Source organism: Lissotriton helveticus, chromosome 7 (assembly GCF_964261635.1).
Source record: "Lissotriton helveticus chromosome 7, aLisHel1.1, whole genome shotgun sequence".
NCBI lineage: Eukaryota > Metazoa > Chordata > Amphibia > Caudata > Salamandridae > Lissotriton > Lissotriton helveticus.
The window spans coordinates 71616002-71639647 of record NC_136068.1 but is presented as its reverse complement, the minus strand read 5'-3'; the positions used below and the strand labels follow the sequence as shown (position 1 = coordinate 71639647).

Genomic DNA, 23646 nt, shown 5'->3' with positions numbered 1-23646 from the left:
TTTTGTAAGTGGCGCAAAAGAGGCATACACCTATCATAAATCTGTCCCTAGCATTTTAAATGATTAATTCATGATGACGATAAGGTGTGGCCTATCCAGAGGTTTGTTTAAGGTGAGGCCTACTCAGGATTGCAGATTAAAGTTACGCTTGATGAAGAATACAGAGGATATAATACATGTAAAGCTCTACCAATGAAGTAAGTAATGTCCACTTCATTGCGCCAGTCATCATAAATGTATCCCTAAGCTTCTTATCTTGTTAGACATCAACCGGCATATGTATCATATAACTATTTTGCATTTCCAAAATAGCAAATTTTAAGGAATAAATAGCAATTCTTTACCATTCCTAATTTGCAATGAGCAAATTGCTAATTGCAAATTCCCCATTCATTTCCATGTGCTAGGAGGCTCATAGGAATGAAGGTGCAATTTGCGATTAGCAATTAGCTCATCGCAAATTAGGAATTTTTCCAAGGGTGCATGTGTGTCTCAAGAACACCCTGCTGCACCCCTGAAAAAGAAATTTGGGGGCATATGGCGCACATAAATTTTAACAACATTCCATTACCTCAAAAACGATTTTCAATTCATAATTTGAAAACACTGCCCACAGGGAAATTACTTAAAATGTTCTTAAGACACATGAAAGTGTTTTTTGAAAGCCTTTGCAATTTTTTTGGGTCACTTTTAACATGGTTATGTAACTCAAACAGTAAAAACCAAAATTAACATGCACAAGTGTGACCATATTTACAATGAATGTGGCCCACGGAGAAAGGTCTTTTAATATAATATGGGAAAAATGACATCAGAGACACAGAAATGCCTTATAAAGAAGCATACACCATTATATCCTTGTCAGTCAGTCAGTCAGTCAGTCAGTCACTTTTATTCGATTTTTAAAAAATCATAAAAAGACACAGGATACATTTCAAATATTACACGTACAAAAAAATTAAATAACACAGGGAGAATATTTACATAATATGTACATAACAATTCATAGTTCATAGCAGCAAAATGTAAAGTGACATGAGCGCACGCAATTCCTATATACAGAAGAAATAGATAAAAAGGTTAAAAAGGTACATTTAAGATATATAAAACATCGCTAAATCTATTTTCTTGTGAGAGTTTGATTCTTAAGAACAGTTGCCTTTAAAAAATTTCGTTTATAATCAATCCGTTATTACATTTTCTGCGCTTTTTATTGATGCGTACTCCTGCTACTAAAAAACTTGCAACATGAAAGGTGACGTGTGCATTGTGCAAAAGTTGCAGGAATAAGAGCGCTGGCTTCACGTGTAAGAAGCGGGCCTCTCTAAGGATGGGGACAAGATATTTCCTTCTGATTTTATCATAGTGATCGCAGAACATAATAAAATGTAGGGTGTCCTGGGGTGAGAAGTTATCACAATCACATGGTTTATTATTTTCCGGCGTCTCCCATCTATAGTATGAGCCCAATAAAAAATGAATTAAATTCAACCGAAATCTAATTAAAAGAAAGCGGTGGAAAGAGTTGTTTACAAGTATCAGGTAGGGTTCTGGGCCTGGGACGGTTTTCAATCTGAAATTCCTTCTCACTGTAAATTTCATAAGTTCGGTTTCCTCTCGCTCTGAAATAAAAAGGTTCATCAGTGAATCCTTAACTGTTTTAACGTCCACTTTGGTTATGCTCTTAGGTGAGTAAAAAAGGTCGATGCGTCCCACCTTTGCTAACATATTTTTTACATACAACATCCAGGGGATCTTGAAAACTCCATCCAGTTTTAAACAATCATCTAGAATTTTATGATTTAAAGAGATCTCTTCATTTAACCAGGTTTTGAGCCAAGTAGTAACCGGGGCAGATTTTATCAAATCAGAAACATACCCAACTCCCAGTTCAGAGTGGGTGGAAAAAGTAGGGGTCGACTGGGGAACAGAAAGCAATGATCTTAAAAACCTGTTTTCTGCCCTTTGAATAGGGACGGGCTCTATGTATCCCCAGATTGAAGCCCCATAATTAGCGATTGCGATGCTCTTGGCATTATATACTTTGAGGATCGCGCTCGTCGGTCTTGAACCCAGTTTTCTGGCAAAATTCAGGATGGCTCCTGTCGATCTGCTTAGTGCATTGGATTTGGCCTTAAGTTGGGGACCCCACGTACCTTTATCATCGAATAGGACGCCCAGGTAGGTAAAAGAGGGAACCCTCTGGACCTCCTTTCCTAGACAGACCATGGTTATTGGTCTCCTCTTTATCCCTTTTATTCCCATGAACATGACGTGAGATTTTTGTGTGTTCACTTTTAGGTCTAGTGAGGTCATGAATTCCCCAAAGGAGGCCAGGAGTTTATTCAGGGCAACACCGGTTCTCGCCAAGAGGACCGCGTCATCCGCGTACAGGAGAACTGGGATGTTAGTGTCTCCTGCACGCGGGACGTCGGCGCCCAAGGCAGAGAGAACCGGCTCGAGGGTGTTTATGTACAAAGTGAAGAGGAGCGGGGCAAGAATACATCCCTGCCTCACTCCTCTCTCGGAGCTGAAGGGATTTGTGCACCTGCCGTCCCTGGTCACTCTCACTGTGGCCTCCAGCCCCTGGTGTAAGTCAGCCAAAAAGCCCACTAAGGATTTATCAATGCCTATCTCCAAAAGGACCCCCCACAGCCTCGACCTGTTAACCAGGTCAAAGGCTGAGGAGAGGTCCATGAAAGCCATATATAACACTCCTTTTTTGACTATGGTGTATTTGGAGGTTATCAGATACAAATTTAAGCATTGATCCAATGTGCTTCTTTTGGCCCTGAAGCCATATTGGGCGTTCGAAAGAATTCCCCTGCCCTCCAGCCAGGATGTTAATCTCCCCAAAATGACTCTGCCCAAGATCTTAACAGCAGAGTCAATTAGGGAGATAGGCCTGTAACAGGCAGGGTCGTTCTTGAGGCCTTTTTTAAAAATGGGTATGATGATAGAGGTAGCCCAAGACTGTGGTATCACACCTGTTCTGACTGCATTAAACACATTTCTCAAAACCTTTGACCAGAATGTGGGTGCTACTTTATACAGATCGGCCGGAACCCCGTCAGGTCCTGGGGCCTTATTAATAGATGTCTTATTTATTGCATCCTCTATCTCTTCTATTGTGAAAGCTTCAATTGGGTCAGCGTTAGAGTGGTCAGGGCTATCCTGTGATGGACTGAATACAGTTTGTTTATAAATATTACCAAAGTGGGATAGCCACTGATCGTCAGGGATAACACACTCTACTGAGTGGCTATCTCCTTCCGAGAAGTATGAATGATTAATAACTTCCCAAAATTTTGAACTATCCCGGAGGACCTCTGGCGATTGAAGGTCCAACCAGGCCTGCTCTTTGATGTCCTTCTTTCTTTTCCAAATGGCCTGTTTATACTCTTTCCTTAGTTGGATGACTTTGGCCTTGTTTCTTGGTGTCTCTTTGAGGGCATGTAATAAGTTAGCGTGGGCCCTTGAACAGTAAGAGTCAAACCAACGTTTAACAATCTGTCTCCCCCTTTTTGGTTTAAGGGTTAAATCTTTGTTAATTTTTTGGCATATTGTTTCAAAAGCCTGTACGATGTTGCTATTGGTAGATAGAGGGTCTAGGCAAACACCGACTTCCCTTTCGGTTTTTGTTAAAACTTCCTGTAGGAAAGCAATTGGTGTCACTTTAGACCATTTCAACTTTCCCCCTTTACATGTTGATGTTAAATTTTTCATCAGTTGTACCCCTGGTTCATTAGAATCTTTAAAATCAATAAATCCTACTTGCGATACCTCTAATGCCACAGGGTTGTGATCGCTAAAAATAGAGTCCACGACTCTATAACTTAAGATATAATTCAGAATAAAGGATGAAATGAAAATAAAATCTATAATTGAACCTGTGTCATTCCCTTTGTATGTCGAAGGTCTTGGCCCTGGCGGGCAGCAACTAGACTCATATAAGTTATGCGTGGCCAAAAGATTCTCCAGGCCCTCCCCTCCTTTTGTATGTTCAAAATGTACTGGGAGAGCATTGGATGGGCCATCCTCATCAATAAGCTTACAATTCATACTACAGGGATGAATATTAAAATCTCCTGACAATATAATCTCGTAACCATGTTTGCTTAATTTATAGTTTTCCAGAAATTCATCGAGTAGCATCAGAATTTGGTTGTTATGAACAAATTCAGGAGAATTATAAAAATTAATCAACAGAATAATAAGTGTGTTTGACATTATTAACTCTACAACCAAGAAATGCGGGGAGCAAGACAATAACTGTTTGGCATTCCCTTTCAAATTAAGTGAAATGAAAGTGGATAAGCCACCTTTTGCTCTACCTGAGGTACTCGGTGTAGCTAAGATATTAAAATGCATAAATCCATCAATCTCAAATTTGTTATCAATGTCCCATGTTTCTTGTAAGGAGATGATATCAAAAGATGAGATAAAACTTAGCCAGTTTTCATCATCAGCCTTCGATCTTAATCCTGCAATGTTCCAGCTGAGGATCTTACAGGTCTTCCCATTAAACTCACCAGATGTCTGATTGGTGACATTTGGCTTCTCTAGTCAAACCGAGTCTTCTGTTGTTAACAAAGGCGAGAAACGGTTAGACAAGGGGACACTTTCTCTATGTACGTTAGTCAGTTGTAAATTCTTTTCGATGAATCGGGTGGCAAGCTGGTTAATAGGTGCTAACGGTTTAGCCTTAGGTTGCATTGCAAAGTCACAGGGTCCTAGGGTTGGGCTATATCTGCCCCCAGATGACTTATGTTTGGACAAGATGGTTTTCTTGGCCCCCCTCGGTGGATAAAAATAACCCAGAGGTAGTGGTCTGATGTCATCGTCAATTATGGGTGAACCATCCCAGAATAGTTTATCAGCCACTCCTTTGTCCGAAAAGTTGAGAACAATACAATCTCCTTTAATACACTTGTTACCATGTCCAACCCACCCCACCCTTCTGGCCATGATAATGTAAGGAGTAATATCTAAATCGCCGCTTGAATATTGCTTGCACCAACCTTTAGATTTATCTAAGAGATCTGTAATAGACTCTCTATCCTTGTCGAGATGTGGTGGGACTCCGCATATAACTGCTACATACGGGGCTGCTTGAGGGGGAAGGTGCAGTCTAGCGGTGTTGGTTGTAGTGCGATTGTGTAAGCTGTTATGGCTTGTTAGGGAATTTCCTTGGGTGGTGATCTGAGGGGTAACACCCCCACTTGGCACAGTATTTAAGGCTAACAAAGCCGATGGTGGTTGGTCAATGGTGTGTGTCGTTTTTGTATTGGCTGGACTAGTTTTGGTTGTAGTACAGTCCATTATTTCAACACTATTCGAGGTATTGGATGTGGCCTTGATAATAACATTTGACACCTGCTCTTTGGCCCTAAAGTCATTTATAAATGTGTCAATTCTCTCACACCTTTTTAGCAATCCTGCTAGACAGCTGTTTAGGCAGTCCACGATGTCTTTCCCAATTTCTTCTAGTATTGGCTCAAGACGAGCAGTGACCATATCCTCCAGTTTGTCCCCCAATGTTAAACAGATGTCATTAACAAGATCCTGGTGGTTAAAAATGGGGGCGCCTTCCTTTCCAGTTTTGCTAGCTTTCTTTTTGGGGCTGTTGGGAGATAGCGGTCGACCCATCTCCCCGTTATCGGTTTTGTGCTCCACTGGAACTATAGTGTTTGGATTGTTGGCTGGCAAACCCTCCTCCTGCGTGCTCGCCACAATGGGGTGCTGAGAGTGCTCGTTATCAATGACAGTCGAGTTAGAAGCTTTACCCAATTCTAGTTCTTTCTCGACATTGGCGATTTTTTGATTTATTGCACCTACCGCCGATGTGAGATAAGAGATAATAGTGTCTGCCTTGCGTGGCACTTTAGCTTCTTTAGCCCCCTGACCCTCAGGGCCCAAGTGCTTGTGCTTACCCATTTGCAGATCCAAAGGGGGTGGCCCGTCCCGGCCTCTTCTGGCCCCTGACGGCCACAGACGGCCCGCCCTTGTCCCGGGCTTCTCCCGCGCGCGACTCGCGGGGCGAGGGGGGTGTCAGCGTTTTGCTGGCGCCTCCTGGCGCTTCTGGCGCGTCACGGGCGCGCTGGCGCCACAGGGGCTGCTGGGAGGTGTAGTCCGGTGGCTCCGGTTTCCCGCTACCGCTACCGCCGTTTCCCTCACGGCTTGGCCCGTTGGCCTGGCAAGGCTGATGTGAGTGTTCTGGTGTTCCCCCAGGTCTCGCGGGGGTCAGCGTTTTGCTGGCGCCTCCTGGCGCTTCTGGCGCGTCACGGGCGCGCTGGCGCCCCAGGGGCTGCTGGGAGGTGTAGTCCGGTGGCTCCGGTTTCCCGCTACCGCTACCGCCGTTTCCCTCACGGCTTGGCCCGTTGGCCTGGCAAGGCTGATGTGAGTGTTCTGGTGTTCCCCCAGGTCTCGCGGGGGTCAGCGTTTTGCTGGCGCCTCCTGGCGCTTCTGGCGCGTCACGGGCGCGCTGGCGCCCCAGGGGCTGCTGGGAGGTGTAGTCCGGTGGCTCCGGTTTCCCGCTACCGCTACCGCCGTTTCCCTCACGGCTTGGCCCGTTGGCCTGGCAAGGCTGATGTGAGTGTTCTGGTGTTCCCCCAGGTCTCGCGGGGGTCAGCGTTTTGCTGGCGCCTCCTGGCGCTTCTGGCGCGTCACGGGCGCGCTGGCGCCCCAGGGGCTGCTGGGAGGTGTAGTCCGGTGGCTCCGGTTTCCCGCTACCGCTACCGCCGTTTCCCTCACGGCTTGGCCCGTTGGCCTGGCAAGGCTGATGTGAGTGTTCTGGTGTATCCTTGTCATAAATTTACAAACCATTCCTTTTCCCCAAAAACGATTTTCAAATCATAATTTGAAAACACTGCACATGAGGAAATGACTTAAAATGTCCTTAAGACACATGAAAGTGTTTTTTGATTGCCTTTCCAGCATGGTTGTGTCACTTTTAACATGGCTATTTAACACAAACATTCAAAATCTAAATTTGCCATGCACAGGTGGGAGCATATTTACAAGCAATTTGCGCCACAGAGAAAGGTCTTACATTAAAATGGGAAAAATAACATCAGAGACAGTCAATTGCCTTATAAAAAAGCATACACCATTATGTCCTTGTTATTAATTTTAAAAACAATTCCTTTTCCCCAAAAACGATTTTCAAATCATAATTTCAAAACACTGCACATGGGAAAATTACTTTAAATGTCCTTAAGACACATAAAAGCGTTTTTTGATTGCCTTTGCAGCATGTTTGTATAACTTTTAACATGGCTATGTAACACAAACATTCAAAATCTAAATTTGCCATGCACAGGTGGGAGCATATTTACAAGCAATTTGCGCCACAGAGAAAGGTCTTACATTAAAATGGGAAAAATAACATCAGAGACAGTCAATTGCCTTATAAAAAAGCATACACCATTATGTCCTTGTTATTAATTTTAAAAACAATTCCTTTTCCCCAAAAACGATTTTCAAATCATAATTTCAAAACACTGCACATGGGAAAATTACTTTAAATGTCCTTAAGACACATAAAAGCGTTTTTTGATTGCCTTTGCAGCATGTTTGTATCACTTTTAACATGGCTATGTAACACAAACATTCAAAATCTAAATTTACCATGCACAGGTGGGAGCATATTTACAAGCAATTTGCGCCACAGAGAAAGGTCTTACATTAAAATGGGAAAAATAACATCAGAGACATTCAATTGCATTATAAAGAAGCATACACCATTATGTCCTTGTCAGAAATATTATAACCATTCATCTTCCTCAAAAACGATTCTCAAGTCATAATTTGAAAAGACTCCACAGCTCCTATGCAGAAAAACACCCTGTCAGTACTAATACTTCACATTTTCTCCAATTACATTTTCTCAAAGAAACAAAATCTATTTGTAAAACACTTGAGACAAAGCAACATTTGAAAAACACAACTTTCTTCATAATTTTCTCCTTAAAGCACACTATTCTCTATCTAAATTAAAGAAATATTTTCTCACCTTAGCAAATACTTTGAGTTTGAAAACAGTCTCAGAAACACACCAATTTGTCTTCAGCAGAGCAAAAGGTATGCACTCCAGAGTCTGCAGCTATCAAAAGCACAGAAATGCTGTAATTCTTCACACATATCTCTCATGTCACCCAATCAAAACTCTTCCCTCACTTTTTTTCAAATGAAAACCCTTCCCCCCTCTGCCATTTCATGCCTTTTCTGCATAGCAGCCACCTCTTGCAAGACCTCTGGTGTTTGCAAGTTCACACAACAATGTTGCAATTGAACTCTGAACTCTCAGTGCACCTGCGTATCCACTGCAATCTTTCATTTAATGATTATTTATTGACCATTCAAAATACATCTTTCAAAGAACTCACCCATGCACCCTAACTTTCTGTTTTCAGCAATCAAAATCCACCAATCACTGTTACTGCTTCATTAACACAGAAACTCCACAGTTCTTTTCATTTTAAACTCTCATTTTTTCAACTGCCATTTCATTGCCACACTTCATCTGACTGCAGCAGAACCTTCTCTCACCATGTTTTCTGTCTGGATTGTTGGACATAGTTATATCCACTGGGCTCACAGGTATGCTGAGAACAGAAAATTACCTAACCTCAATTTACTAGATGTGATAATTAAGTGGTTTGGCCACAGAGGATTAAAATGTCACCAATTGATACCATTCGTGAAAACTTTATGCATTTGCCCAAACCTGACCTGTTAATTGTGCACTGTGGAGGTAATGATTTGGGCACTTTGACTGGGGTAGGTCTGGAAATGCTTTTAAAGGACACCTTTGAGCAATTGATGGCACTTTTTCCTCAGACTGCCTTGGTATATTCAAATATATGCCAAAGACAGAAATGGAGGTGGTCAAACCAATTTTGTCCACAAATTGAGAAGTCGAGGAAGCATGTAAACAAATCTGTTTCAGCTTACATGAGAGACCATGGAATGGGCTCCCTGTACAACAATAACTTGCGTTACTACATGCAAGATATCTACAGAGGAGATGGAGTTCACTTCTCAGATGAGGGCAACAGAATTTTCATTCTGAATTTAAGAATGTGCATTGGTACCTACTTATAAGTACCTAAATGTACCATAAACCCAAAAGCTCTTCTCAGAGCTACCCTACATCTGATCACTCACAATTATTATTTTACTCTAACTTTTTTCACTAATTTTCAACAAAGTACGCTCCCCACATATAAGCCTCCTCAGCCATCCTCACAAAACCTAGGGGGTCAAGATAAGTCTACCGTGCCCCCTTCTACCCATTCTGAACATTATTTGCCCTCCATTTTGTATCTTAATTTGACTGAAACACAAAATGGTGGACTCCCGTAACGCTTAAGGTTCGCGGACCGGGCGCTACCCACGCAAAAAAAACAAAAAAAATATATTTTTTTTTTGCCCCGCGGGGTCCTTTTAAAACCTCCACATTAAACCTAGGGGGTCAGGGAGGATCTACTATGCCCCCTTATGGTTATTTCCCCCTTTGTTTTGGCCTCCTCTTGTCTCTCAATCCTACCGAGAGACAAGATGGCGGCCGCTACGGACTGTTTGGAATGTTGACAGACGCCGGAGAACCAATCAGCTTCGCTTCACAAAGCTCCGTTGCGCGAAAAGTCCGCGAACCGGAGCGCTGCCCGGTCCGCTGTTACAGATATATATTTTTTTTAAACGTTAATTTCTCAAAATCCACTGGAGCACATATATTGAGACCTACAAAAGGCACATCGGGCTACCAGTCCCTACAATTTTGCCAAGTTTCGTGCAAATCCATTCAGCCGTTCGGGCTAAAAGTGAGGCCAACCGCCCTATGGAAAACTCAATGTTAAAAACACGTTTTGGGACCCCCCTTTTTTCTCGGCCCCCCCTTGACGAACCCCCCCCAAATTTTCAGGGGCTGCTCAGAAACAAAATGTTCCATTTTCCAGAAAATTTCAGCCAATTCCGTCCACACACGCCAAAGTTATTAGACATAGAATTTTCAAAAATCCCATAGAGAAAAAATCCTAACTATATATACCTACTGGCGACCGCCAGTAGGTAATATATATATATATATATATATATATATATATATATATATATCTCTAAGGAATTCACCGTAGATATATATATATATATATATATATATATATATATATATATATATACAGACACACACATACATTTACAAGTTTACCACGTGTGTGTGTGTGTATATATATATATATATATATATATATATATATATATATATATATATATATATATATACACACAATCCTTACTCCAGCAGGAAAAAGGTACGTACGCGAGGGTTGTATGTTTACAGCTTCATTTAGTTAAAAGGGCCCCTCACGACCCAGCAAGTGAAGGAGAGACGCGTTTCGGCTTTGACAGCCTTTATCAATCTGACAGACGCCATGTTATACCTGACTATATAGTGCCTAATCCATAGAAATGGAAAGCATACTACTACACAAGCTGCTGAACCGATCTTAGAAAAGTTCGCAATACTAAAACTGCTCAGTGCAGCCAACATATTGTACCGAATATGCAAATGTATCCACATTGAAAACATATTGCGCAGCACTTGAAATACATTGCAACCATTTCATTCTGAATGTGCACGGCGTCAATCACCCCCCATGTTTTCTGTATAAATACATTGTAATGTTAAAAGTTATCAGTTATCATAGGGCTGGATGTATTGCGAGTCATTTAAACGTGCGGAACTGCCAAAATAGAACATGTACGTTCTGCTAGCCAAATGGCTGCTGAAGGGAACAAACAGGCACATGCATCATTGTTGGCTTTTGCAATTTCTTAATTGCGATTTTTAAGGAATCGCAATTAAGAAATCGCAAAAGCCTATGCATGAAGAAATTGCTGAAAAATGTACGATTTCTAAACATTCTTTAATTGCGACTCGCAAATTGCGACTCGCAATTAAGGAATACCTCCCCATTCATTCCTATGGGTCTAGAGGCCCATAGGAATGAGTGGGAAGACATTCTCAAAATTGGGAATGCGATTTCAAGGGTGCAGGGGTGTCCAAAGGACACATTGTTGCACCCCTGAAATTAATCTGTCCACATATGTTGTGCACACACATGCCCTAAAAAGCTTTGATGCATGTGCCTGTAAGTCATTACTTCTGCCAGTTCTTCGACAGGTGAAGTACAAATAAAATCACAGTATGTAGCAACTCAGCTTCAAGGCACAACAACCATTATCCAGGCCTTGAGCGGTGATGCTTGAAGCTTAAGATAAACAGCACTCACAGCCTGGCATTCGCCATATTGCATTAATGGACCACTCCGGGACTCCCACTCCCATAATGCAACAGTACAACATCGTCATTTCACTGTCCTGGAAAACGGCGACTGCTGAAAGCCATTAAGTAATGTCAAGCACTGAATTTCACCGCCAACCACCCACTGTGTCACAAGCACTTCACGATGCTGCAAAGGCGTGCAAAGTGACAGAAAAGGCGGGAAAACTTTCAGCATGAGGCAGATGGATGGCAGCTCACAAAGTCACAGCAAACCTCTGTTCACAACAGCCTGGCCTGTCCCAGTTTATGCTTCTCAAAATCTGGTGTCACCCCAGGGACGAGTAGGTCAAGCAGTCTTAGGCGGTCCTCTGTCCACTCAGCTTCGCATCCAAATATTTGCCATTGCTGACCCACCCCCCTTTGATAACGCTGCCAAAGTTTTTTTTCTCTTCTCCTGCTCATACAACCTGCCTTTTCTATTTTCCCCTGTTCAATGAACTTTGGTCTGACCGAAAGTTTGACCAGTTTTCAACATTTTTTACGCCCCCGGTTGCCAGTAATCCCGCTCTCCCCAGGCCTAGAGGGTATTTCTGCTGCGTTCTACGATGAGGTAAGCTTGTGGAGTTTGTTTACACCTGGATTTCCATTCGCCATGTTCTGCCTGGGGAGAGGGTCGGAGAGAGAGGGGAGGGGTCACGAGACACTGAGATGGTGGTGGGTGCAAAGGCTACAGGACTTCTGCCAAATCTGATCAGAGAGGCTCAGATCAAAAACACTTGTTTGGGGGGTGCTTTGGGGTGGATAGGCGGTATCCTAAATGGTTTCACCCAAAATGAACATGTCCCCCTGCAACGTTTTTCTCTATTCAGATTCCATAACTACAGAATGTGGGTTTTGCTTCAAAGGTCTGGGCTCTGCTCTTCATCCTGGTACTTGCCCTGAATTTTTTGCCCCATTATAGACTTGGGGAACATGTTTCTGAGGTTCTTCATAAGTTTGGGTTTTGTTGCAATTATGTACAATTTAATGCATCACCCCCTCCTCTCAGCACCACTGCTTTTAATAGCTTATTATAAATACATGAAATAAAGTTTAAGTGCTCCCTTCTTAGGTCTGGGATAAAGCCACTGCTTGCCGGAAGTGTCGTTTGCATTTTAGACAGGCTGCCATTTGCTGTTTGAAGTGTCAATCATCAGGAGTGATGGAATTTTGTGGCTTTATATGGAGGGGGAATACAGCGAGGCAAGGAAGCCCACCCCAGCCCCCACCGATCACCACACAGCGCGCAGTCCCTCAAGGGGGGTGCAGAATGTGGGCTGTAGACAGCACAAAACCCCCTCACATAGAGGGTAACTGCAGCAACATGTATGGTGCTCTGCACTGAAGGAGCATATAAAGTGCAGTCATCCGCACTAAGCGCCACCTGAACTGCACGCGTGCCACTGTCCCCGGAACCAGAGTCTCATCAGGGAACTTGACGCCTGAACTGGACACTTGCTGTGGAACAGGGCTGTCCAGAGTCGCGCCAAGGGATCCTGTGGCAGCTGAAAGTGCCCTCTCCCCCCCCAGAGGTTCTGGCTTATGTTACAGTATGGCAGTCTTCCCACTACCCTCTGGAGGTTGCCCCTGACCTGATCATTGGATCTATCAGGTCTTGCTCCAGGATGGGGATTTCTAGCATTACCGCCTGCTCCTACCCAGGTGCCCTAATGGCTTCATAACCCCCCCTCCCAACCCCCCTCCGGTAGCCACATAGTGAAGAGTCCATAGTGCGGCTCATGAAGCTTAGACGCGGGTGTGTGACAGAGCAGAGCGGCATTGGCTGATGACATCAACGCAAGGGTGGTCTCCCGCTCTGCCGCCTCTCACCCGCTTTGGAGTTTGGACCAGACGGGTTCACTCCACTTGTGCCAGATAGATCTGGTGAGGCCAGTGTGCCACTTTCCACCTAGCTACCAGGTATTGGTTATTAGAGGTATAATAGTAGAGGCCATATTGGGTTGGTTTCAATGTTGCCATTGGTCGCCATTGAAGGTGCAATCTGGGAATGGGGAATGGACTCACTTATCAACATATCTAAACTATATGCACATTTCCCAATACCTGTATTTAGGGTTGGCATGATGGCAGTTGCTGATGGCATGTATGAAGCATCAGAGCAGGTGTAGTTGTTATGACCAGGTTTGAGGGAAGTTTGTGAGTTCAGCTGAGAACAGGTGTGAGGGCAGTGGGTGAGTTTAGTTGTTGGTGTTTATATGAAGGAGGCTGGTGAGGGAGTTGAGGTCAAGTGTGAGGGCAATTGGTGAGGAAGTTGAAGGCAGGTGTGAGTGTGTGAGATCGAGTTGGATGGTAGTTAGAGAGAGCAGTTTGTGAGATTAAACGTGGGGGGTGTTGAGGACAGTCACAGGTGTGAGGTACCTTGGCAAAGGTGTGAGGGAAACTGGTGAGGGCAGAGGTGCGAGGTCTGTTTGCATGGCCTCCCTCTGTCTGATTTCACCCTCTCTTTGGTGAGTTAAGTGTTTTGTGATGAAGCATGAACAGCGTCTACATTTCAGGTTTCAGCTCTCCTTTTGGGTCTGGTCTGAAGACAGCTTTAACTCCCTGCCAGAACTTATGTAATGAATGAAACAAGGCCCCAGCAGAAGTCATGGTGACACACATTTTCTCACCAGAGACCCTACTTTTTCACATTGATCATTTCAAGAAGAAGTGTCCCAAGGAGATAAGTTCACAGTGGTGAATTTGTGAGTGGTTTGGACTAAAAGTAATTTGGGTAAACAAGTCTGTTAAAGTAAGAGTCTCATTGAGAATATGCAATAGTGACAGTCTGCTTCCAGAACAGAGAGTCACACCAGTGTAGTATTCGTGCCAGTTGTGTGTGACTGTGCATAGAGGTGTGGAACTCACATTGAATGAGTGAGACAATGATAAGAGACCCAGGTCCAATGAGTGAGACTGCGCTCCTAGGATAGATGCCGGCACCTAAGGGCGGACGCGGCGCACCAGTCCTCGACAGCCAGTGATTGGGACTGCGCTGTCGGGCGAGTGACTCACACCCAATGAGTGAGTTGCATTTGCAGAAGAGAGGCAAATAAAAATAAGTACAGCTGTCCATCAAAAAATTGAGACTCACGCCCAGTGGGTAAGACTCAAACATGCAATCCTCATAACCAATACACGAGACTGTCTCCAGGTCATGAGTGTTGCCGCAAGTGAGAGAGTGTTCACCAAGGAGTGGTACTCACTCCCAAAAGAGTGAGTCTGAGCTCCATCAAACAGTGAGGGACACAGGGATCCAAGAATGAAACTCACACCCAGCGTGTGGAGCTCAGACCCAACGTGTGAAATTGGCCACAAGTCAGTGAGGCTTCTGTTCCCCGGTGTTGCCTCTCTGCCCCTAGTTCTTTCATCACTTGCCCTAAGCCTCGGCTCCATCGACTCCAGTCCGTTTATGCAGCTTAGGTCTCCTGCATAGTTCACCTCTCCATAAATGGAGCCAGTAATACAAGTCGTTTAATGTAATAGATGGATGCATGCATGAACAAAGACATAAATATAGAGAGATCTGAAAAAAATCCAGAAGTGCATGCCTAGTAAATTCCTCTCAGCTGTGCTCTTCCTCTTCTAGGCTTGGGTGGACCTGGCTGTCTTGGTCCTGACACAATACCTATTTATAATACTTTAAATGTGCCATGTGTTCATTTTTTTATATAATCCTTCCCTATATATGGAGACGGATGGGGCATGGTGGTGGTGGGAGAGTGTGTGGATGTGATCATGAAAAATCTGCCTAACCTGCACCCTCTCTTTGTGGAGTGTATGCTTCTCTAGGGCTTCCACCTTTCTCCTACTCTGCTCATGGGCGATGGCGTCTGGTGGACCAGAGACTTCCCCCAAAGTGTTGCCATCACCCGCCAATCAAGACACTTGCCATTGGAGTCAAAATGAGTCCTGGAACCTCACCACTCCCGGACCTTACCCAGGCAACCCACAGCAGGCCTTGGGTGATGCTGGCGAGATGCGGGCTAACTCACACGACGTTCTGCTGGTGAGTACCACAAAGAACCCAAGCTGTCCATCCCATCTCTTTGTATGGAGCTTATCCTGCTGTCTGCCCACGTGTTGCAACCATGATCACAATGGCAATCAGATCCATGCCAGATTTTTATTTAAGACATGTACATTTATCTAAATGTGGATATGCTAAAAATCGGTCATTTATCCTGACCTCCAGGACCGACTTTGGAGAACCCTGCATTATTGTGTTATTTCACCAAAAATGGTGACCTTGGATGAAGTAAGGCAAATTGAAACTGTAAATGTTTCAGGGCCCAAAATGATCCGATCAGAAAAGTCAGAGACACCAGGCCTCTCACAGAAGCCATCAGGGGCTGCCCAGAATAGCGTTGCCCAGCCCTTACGCACCCCCCTAAGCAGTCCGGGGGCAAACATACGCATACGGCCGAACAGAGGTAAGTAAAGAAATTAAACTAATTACATTGCGCACGCTGCAACGCCAAATGGCGATGCAGCTCGCACACTGTAATTCGTTTTATTTATTTATTTATTTACTTACCTCCATTCGGCCACATGCCAGAGTTTACTACCCGCCACCCTGCCCCTGCCCCGCCCTACCGCCCCGCAGCACTCCCTCGAGGAGCCGCTACAGTTTGTTACGCCCCTGCTTGAGCCCCCATCACCCCGCCCCGGCTCCCTACTGGATTGCCAGTTCCGCATACACCTTCCGCCAGACCTGAAGGTATGGGTTCCAGCCTGTATGGATAGATTGAACGGGCGGGGCGGGTCCCCCCTACACACCCCTTCCATATAAACCAATCTTCTTCCATTTCCTAGTGGTGATTTCCATAGAGGATAAAACATGATGAGTAATGTTGCTTTTTCTTCTTTCATTTGCCATATTCTAGTTTTGTGCTTTTTCTTGAATTTTCTTGTTCTTATTTTTTCTTTTCTCTGATGTTTTGATTTTCCATCTCCTTGAATTCCTCAGAAACACCAAGGAGCGCCTGCTTGGGAAGGGAATCCTCGCCATTTCATTCCCACTGTTGATCCCTTGATCCAGCCAGAGAGGGGCCAGCCCAGGAATGGGCACAATCAGGCGTCCGGTAAGTGGGTGACCGATTAACAGCGTTGCTCCTCTATGAAACATAGTGCAAATCAAGGGAGTAGCCAGAACATTAATATAACCCCCATTTTGATCCATACTTCAAATGGCATCGGGTGACCGAGGGCAGTAAGCCCTCCCCACCCTTGATGAGGTCCCGTCATCCCACCTTGTGGCCATCTTTCTCTCCATCCTTTACGCCATTCACACATCCCTTCATCTATCTATCTTTTCACGCTTCCATTCATCTATCTGTTCACCATCCCATCGATCCATCCTTCCGTTACCATTCTGGCTATCTCCCATCCAACATTACTCTCTTCCATCTCTCCTTCTATCCTTCCACCCTCACTTCCAGCCATTCGCCCATCCTTTTCCCAACAATTCATTTTCAACCACCCATCGTTTCACCCTCCTTTTATCGATTCATTCATCCACCCGCCCATCCATCCAGACTTTCATTCATCAATCCCCCATTCATCCTGAATTTCATCCTTCCCGCCATTCATTCTTTCACCGACTCACCGACTATGCCAGCTCTCTCCTGGCTGGGGCCAACCAGGCTGAACTAACCCGGTTACAACGGGTTCAGAATGCTGCGGCGAGGGCGATTGTCGGCCTACCAAGATTTTGCTCAGTGACAGGTGTCCTTCGCTCCCTACACTGGCTTCCGGTTAGGAAGCGTATTCTTTTTAAAGTCTTGTGCCTCGCTTTTAAAATCTTGAGAGGTACAGGCCCGGAAATCCTGTTGAACTGTTTGTCTTTCTATGTTCCTGCCCGTTGCCTCCGCTCCCAAGGTCTGGCCCTCGCGGTGGTTCCCAGATTCAGGCTTAGCCGCATGGGAGGCCGCTCGTTTAGGGTAATGGCTGCGTCAGCATGGAACTCCTTGCCTGTTGAAATCCGTCTGCTGGAGGACCTTCTGACTTTCCGGAAGGCGATAAAAACCTTCCTGTTTTAGTTGTTTTTGTCCCTGTTACTGTTTTAGCTGTTCATTAGCTTTTCTTTTACATCCCGTTGTGTTACGAGCTACCTTGTCTTTGCGCCGGGACGCTCCTTGGCTGGAGTCGCTGTGCGCACAATAAATAGACGTAACATAACATAACATAACCATGCAAATGTTGTTTCACTCTTCATCCATCAGTCCTTCCACCTTCGCATCCATCTTTTAATTATTTTGACACTTCCTTCGTGTCATGGTTTCTTTCTTCTTTTCATATGTCCTTCACTCTTCCTTCCAGCACTCTCATCGCACACTCAGTAGTTAGTGGCCCCAAGTGAAAGGAAGGAAATGGCCCCCATCAAGAAGCAGGGTTCAGTGGGTCCTTCAGACTTCTGGCCACAAGTGCCACTGCTCCTGCCGCAGTCATTGAGGCTACGCCCCGGCGCACTCTTTCCCTCTTTTTCTCTCATCACTTCACCTTACTCTGATTGGCTTCGCATCCCTAACCTCTTTTATAGTTTTTCCTTACTCAAATTATTATAGGTATCAACCTCCCTCCACCCCCCATTTAAGCTGTGACAGCAGCGGGTTAAAAACACCACTGCTAAAAATCCTTTACGCAAGTAACCGGGGGCGTAGCTTCAGGGGGGTAACAACCTCCTAATAAATGCATTCTCTAGTAAATAGTTGGGTGCAGGTTCTTTCAGTCGGGTATGGAGCAGTGGATGTTGGATTTTACCTACATGTTTACATGCACACACAGATAAAAACACAAACACTCTCTCTCTCTCTCTATTAAAGTTCTTAACCCCTTCGCCGCGGGGTTAATTCCCCCGTGACGCGGGGGAAGGGATCATGCGCGGCGCCTCGGTGCTTGTGACAAGCTCGGCTCGTCATGCAGCACGGTGGCGCTGTGCTCATGACGAGCTGAGCTCGTCACGACTCCGCCCACTCAATGGAACACCCCGCACAGGAGGGGAATTATCCCAGCGTGGGCGTTCCGCGGCAGTCATGACGAGCTCAGCTCGTCATGAGCACAGCGCCACTGTGCCTCATGACGAGCTCAGCTCGTCATGAGCACCCAAAGTGTTAAAACTGTATTTTACAACATATTGTCTTTTAAGTAACCCTAACAATCTGCACTGCTCATGGCTGCAACCAGTTATCTACTTTTTGTACTATCACTCACATTTGTGTACACTTTTATCTTAACCAGAAAACAAAAGTGTTTAAGTAATTATACATTCTAATTCCTGTTAGAATCTCAATATTTATCTGTGATAAATGTGCGAAATTATGTATCTTGTGGCCAGAATTACTATCATGCTCGTCACAAAAAGTGGTTGCAATTTGCAACCAGTATCTTTGCAACCAATATGGAATTTTTTCAAACCGACCTATGTACAAATAGGTGGCTTCATAAAAGTTGTTATCCAACCCACCTAATTAATATCCATTAGATATTTTTAAATTGTGTCTCAGTCCGATTGGTCACAATCACAAGAATGATTGCTTGCAAAAGTCAGTAGGCCACCATGTCTGTGATTGTTTTTAAATATATATATTTTTTTAAAGCAGCCTATTTTCCTCAAAGCAAATGGGCTGTTTTGAAGAATTTTTTCTCTGGACCACTCCTGCTCCCCCTTGGAATCTTTTTCACAGTTCAGAGAGGGCAAAGGGGTCCAAAGTTGTCACCTTTCCTTTCACAAAAGAGTTTCCACCACAACTTGGGAGTCAGTAACTTTTCAATGGTTTAGAACCAGAATTGGTCCCTCAAACCAATGATAAATATGGTACTGATTCACACCTTGGAAGAAAGCCCTAAGCTGGCATGCTTTGTGTTTACTTGTTGCAAAATTATGTTGACCCAGCTGTGAAGTTTATTCCTCCACTAGTCTGAGCAATTTAGTGGATGTGATAAGGAACAATGGGCCAGATTCACAGAGCTAACTTTAGACAAAATCCTAAACTTACTACCATTTACTCATTTTGGTATTCACAGAAGGCACTTACTCATCAATGAGTAAGTGCCTTCTGTGATTACCAAAATGAGTAAGTGCCTTCTGTGATTACCAAAATGAGTAAGTGCCTTCTGTGAATACCAAAATGGTAGTAAGTTTAGGATTTTGTCTTAAGTTAGTTCTGTGAATCGTGCCCACAGTTCCTCACACCATGAGTAAAAAGGATATTGCAAGTCACCACAAAGTAGCGTGACCTTCTACCTGAACTTGACCTTTGGCTTCATTCCTCTTGATGGTCATAGAGCTTCTTGTGGGTTGACCGTAAAACATCCTGCATTTGATACTTTATCACTTACATTAATTCAAGTGAACAATGTAAATATAAAAGAATCCTACGTACAGAAAGACAAATACAAAGAAATGTTTCCAAAAAGTAAACTGCACACATACAAAAATATACATTTTTTTATAGTGCAATTGCTCCATGCCTACTGTTACTGAATCATTGAATCATGTGAAATGAATTGTTCGAAATTGTTTTTTTTTTTTATTCACTTTTCTTTATTGGGTTTTACATGTCTTAAGCACTAAACTAAAGCAGGGTACAACTAACATTCCAACACACATGCAGGTTACCACACTGATCAGAGGCACATGCCGCGTAACTGTTGTTTACCAAATCTACATTGTCTAGAACAGGATCACAAGTCGATTTTTTGCTGGGTTGGGGAAATCCAAGCAATACATTCTATATGTATCTTGTCACATTTGCCAATGCTTCAAATACAGAGGCCAAACGTCAGGCTATGTCTTGTGACAGATAGCTGCTTATTCTTTTAACATGGGATTGGTGTTTACTTTTCAGTCTCTGGCTGCAAAGTGAGAGGAGTTTGTAAAGTCAATGATGACAATCTTGCTGGAGCACAGGGAGTGTGAAAGGAAATGCTGTATGATGTTGTGTTGTTGTTTGTAATTCTGAAGTGTGGTGCAAACAGAGATTTGAATGGGTTCAGAACAAATGAAAACACTTTACTTGGCAATGCACAAATGATAACTATCACAGAAACCTGATTTCCACAAATTTTTATCTGAGTGCTAAATATTTTTAGCAGTAAAACTAAATGGCTTTGCAAAGTAATTGGTCATTTGAATGAAAAAGGTGTTGCCTGTACATCACAATGCACTACCACACAAAGTTTTAGTTATATAAAAAAATTGCCGCCTCCTATCCATTAAAGGTAGGTGGGTCGCAAAAGATTGTCGTTCTAAAAAGTGGATCGTGGTTCTAGAGCGTTTGGGTCTAGAAGTTTGTAGCATAGGTGTTAACTCCTTGGACAGTATCATGATGAGATGAGCAGGCACACCTCATCATGGTGTGGCCCCTGGTAGTCTTCCTACTTTTTATTAAAACTGGTCTCTCTAACATCTGCACCCTCAACTGGATGTTAGGCTTCCTGCAGGCGACTGTGGTCATCAGACTGATCACCACGTGCAGGCGTTTTTTGTTGTTGTTTTGTTTGGTTTTTTTGTACTTGTATAGCGCACAGCTACCAGCAGTGGGTTTCCTGGCTTTTCCTGTGAAGTGTCCTCTCCTGGGCACCCCCATGGTGCAGACCAGGCATCCCTCGCGTTGTGGGGGCCATTGTGGAGACTAAGCAAGCTATTGCCCAGAGTTGCAGCGCGGGACCCATGATCAGAATAGGCACCGAGGCGAGAATATCGGGTCAGGGGAATTAATGAGCCCAAGACAAACCGAGGCGGGAATCGAACCCTGGTCCCTGGCCAGAGCTCTGCATCTAGGTCTGCCTGCTCTAACCATTGAGCCACACTTCTCCACGTGCACTAAAGTTTCAGTTATTTATAGCAATAAATTAATTGTAGAATTCTGCAAGCCCTAACATTATCTACTTTAAAAAATTTCATTTTTTCTGCTAACGTCCTGTACATTTACTTTTTATTTCTTGTGTAATAAAGTTCAATTTTCTTCACTCCTGCGGAGAGAAGTACTTTTTCTGCAGCAATGTTAGGACGCTATGTACTTGTGATTGGCACATTATCTGGTGACAAGGTGACAATATAGTGTAAACACCATTATAAACACCTGATCGAAGGTCTCATAAGAGAATGGATTCGGATTCTTTGACAATCACACAGCCAGTTCCTTGACCTTTCTATGTGGTGACTTCTTTTTAATTGGATTTTTTAAATTCTTGATGGGACCTATTTTTCTAACACATTCTTCTCAAAGTGCCTGAGTCAGCTGTTTTTAATTGTATATACATCATTTTCAGCTTTTCACCTTTGCACCACGTGATCACTTTCAAGTGCACAAATAATTACATTTTTCAGCTTAATTGGGATTTATTGACTGGATCGCATGCGTTTTGTTGTACACTATTTTCATGTGCTTGATTGTTATTTGAAGACTAATTTCCTGGACCATATACACCTACTGTTTTAATGCTTGGATATTGGTTATTCAGGCATATTTTTAGGAAAACGTTCCTCTCTCTGCCTTATTCTACTATGATTAGTTCTTGAAACTTTGCAGATATACGTATTTTGCTAATAAGTGACCAATATATTTTTGCTGTCTTTTTTCTTCAGTAGGTTGCGGGCAGGCTGCCGGGCCCATGTTCGCGCATGCCCGGATCATGGGTGGAGCAGAGGCGCAGGCAGGTAGCTTCCCATGGCAGGTCCTGCTGAGTGTCAACGGACGGGCAGCTGGGGCGTTGGTTGCTGACCGCTGGATCTTAACGGTCGCGCACATACTCCGCCCAAAGATGGCTCCCAGAGAGTGGGCGCATGACACCAAACAGCAAATTTGGGCATACCTTGGCGACACCGATGTCAAGAAAATGGTAGAGCTTGGATTCCATGAGGTGGAACGTGTCGTTGTCCACCCTGAGTACAAGGACGATGCCAATGACTTCCGCCATGACATTGCCCTCATAAAGCTAAAGCGGCCCGTTGTCTATGATAAAAACATATCACCAGTCTGCCTTCCAAAACCAGGGAACATTGATTTCTATTCACCGGGCCGGCTAGGCTATGTGTCGGGACATGGAGAAATTGAGAAACAGAGACTGCTGAATAAACTAAGGTACATACAGGTGCCCGTGGTGGATCCGGAAACTTGTGCAGCATCTGTGAAGAGCAAGACCATCTATGACCTGCCCACAATTGTGGACGAGCACATGTTCTGCGCTGGGTATCCTGAGGGAGGGAGAGATGCTTGCATGGGGGATAGCGGAGCAGCCTTTGTTGTTTTTGACCAGGAAAGAGGGGCCTGGGTGGTGACAGGGCTGGTGTCCTGGAGCATTGGGTGTGGTACGCCCAATCAGTATGGATTTTACACTAAGGTGGGAAGCTATGTTGGCTGGATCAACAGTGTCCTCTCCAGCCTTTAGGATTCATTCCTCTAATACAAATGAGGCACAATTAACTGCATGAATTCATACATTTCAGGTCTAAGTTTACCTTTGTGAATTGGGCCCACCATCTCCTTGGCCAAGCCATTCATAAAAATATTGACATCACGGCGATGTCCACATTTTGCTACGTGAATTGCTCTGTCTGGTAGGTCATATTACTAGTGACTTTCATCCATTTATTATATTTGTCTTCAGTTGCCATCTGTAGTGCTGTGCTTAATTTCATCAGAACTGCATTATCAATTAGGAAACGTTAAGAATTGTGTTAGGAAAACCGGGCAATGCGATTGAAGGGTTTAAATCGATTCTGTTATTTTCGGATAGCGATAGAATATGCTGAAAGTTGTTTATCCACCCTAAATGTTGCATTTAAAAATTCTAAAGATGTTTTACGTATGATGTTTACTTTTATCATTCAATAAATCGAATAAAGTTATTTGATGATGACTTTCATCCAATCCTTACCTGCCTTTTCCTTTCTGGATCTCCTGTGGTAACACCAACCCTTGAAAATGGCCTTAATATTTGCCTCCTGCCCATATGCCGAGCATAAATGTGCCCTTTGCTCCACTTGTCACTTCTTCCTGCTGGCTTTGCTGACAATTATCAAGACACAACAGAAAAGTGTCACAGTACCAACACAGTTTTTAGTTGCCACCTTTCAGGCATGTGCTGCATACGCCAAGGCTATACCCCTGTCCTCAAGATGCAGAGTCAGGGCAGACCTTGCCATATGCCATACTCAAGCACCAAGGGAGATCTAATGACTTGAAATGATGTGTTAGTGAGTAGTGAAACATATCCATATTACTCAAACAAGAACAGAATATGTGTGGGGCAGTGTTCTTCACAGGATGCATCTGCATGCTCAGTAATGGTTTCCTAGTTGAGAGGCACCTCCT

General features: G+C 44.0%; 1 protein-coding gene across 4 annotated transcripts in view; it reads left to right on the top strand.

Moving 5' to 3' along the window:
* Positions 1–23197, top strand: part of LOC144768093 (complement C1r subcomponent-like) — a 108749-nt gene extending 85552 nt beyond the window's left edge. For all 4 annotated transcript variants that reach the window (XM_078651479.1, XM_078651480.1, XM_078651478.1 and 1 more), the window contains 3 exons: positions 15119–15335; positions 16296–16410; positions 21918–23197. In XM_078651479.1, coding sequence (XP_078507605.1) covers positions 15153–15335; positions 16296–16410; positions 21918–22720 — 1101 coding nt within the window. In that variant the 5' untranslated portion in view covers positions 15119–15152 and the 3' untranslated portion in view covers positions 22721–23197. The remainder of the gene's footprint in view (positions 1–15118; positions 15336–16295; positions 16411–21917) is intronic.
* Positions 23198–23646: the final 449 nt, after the last annotated feature.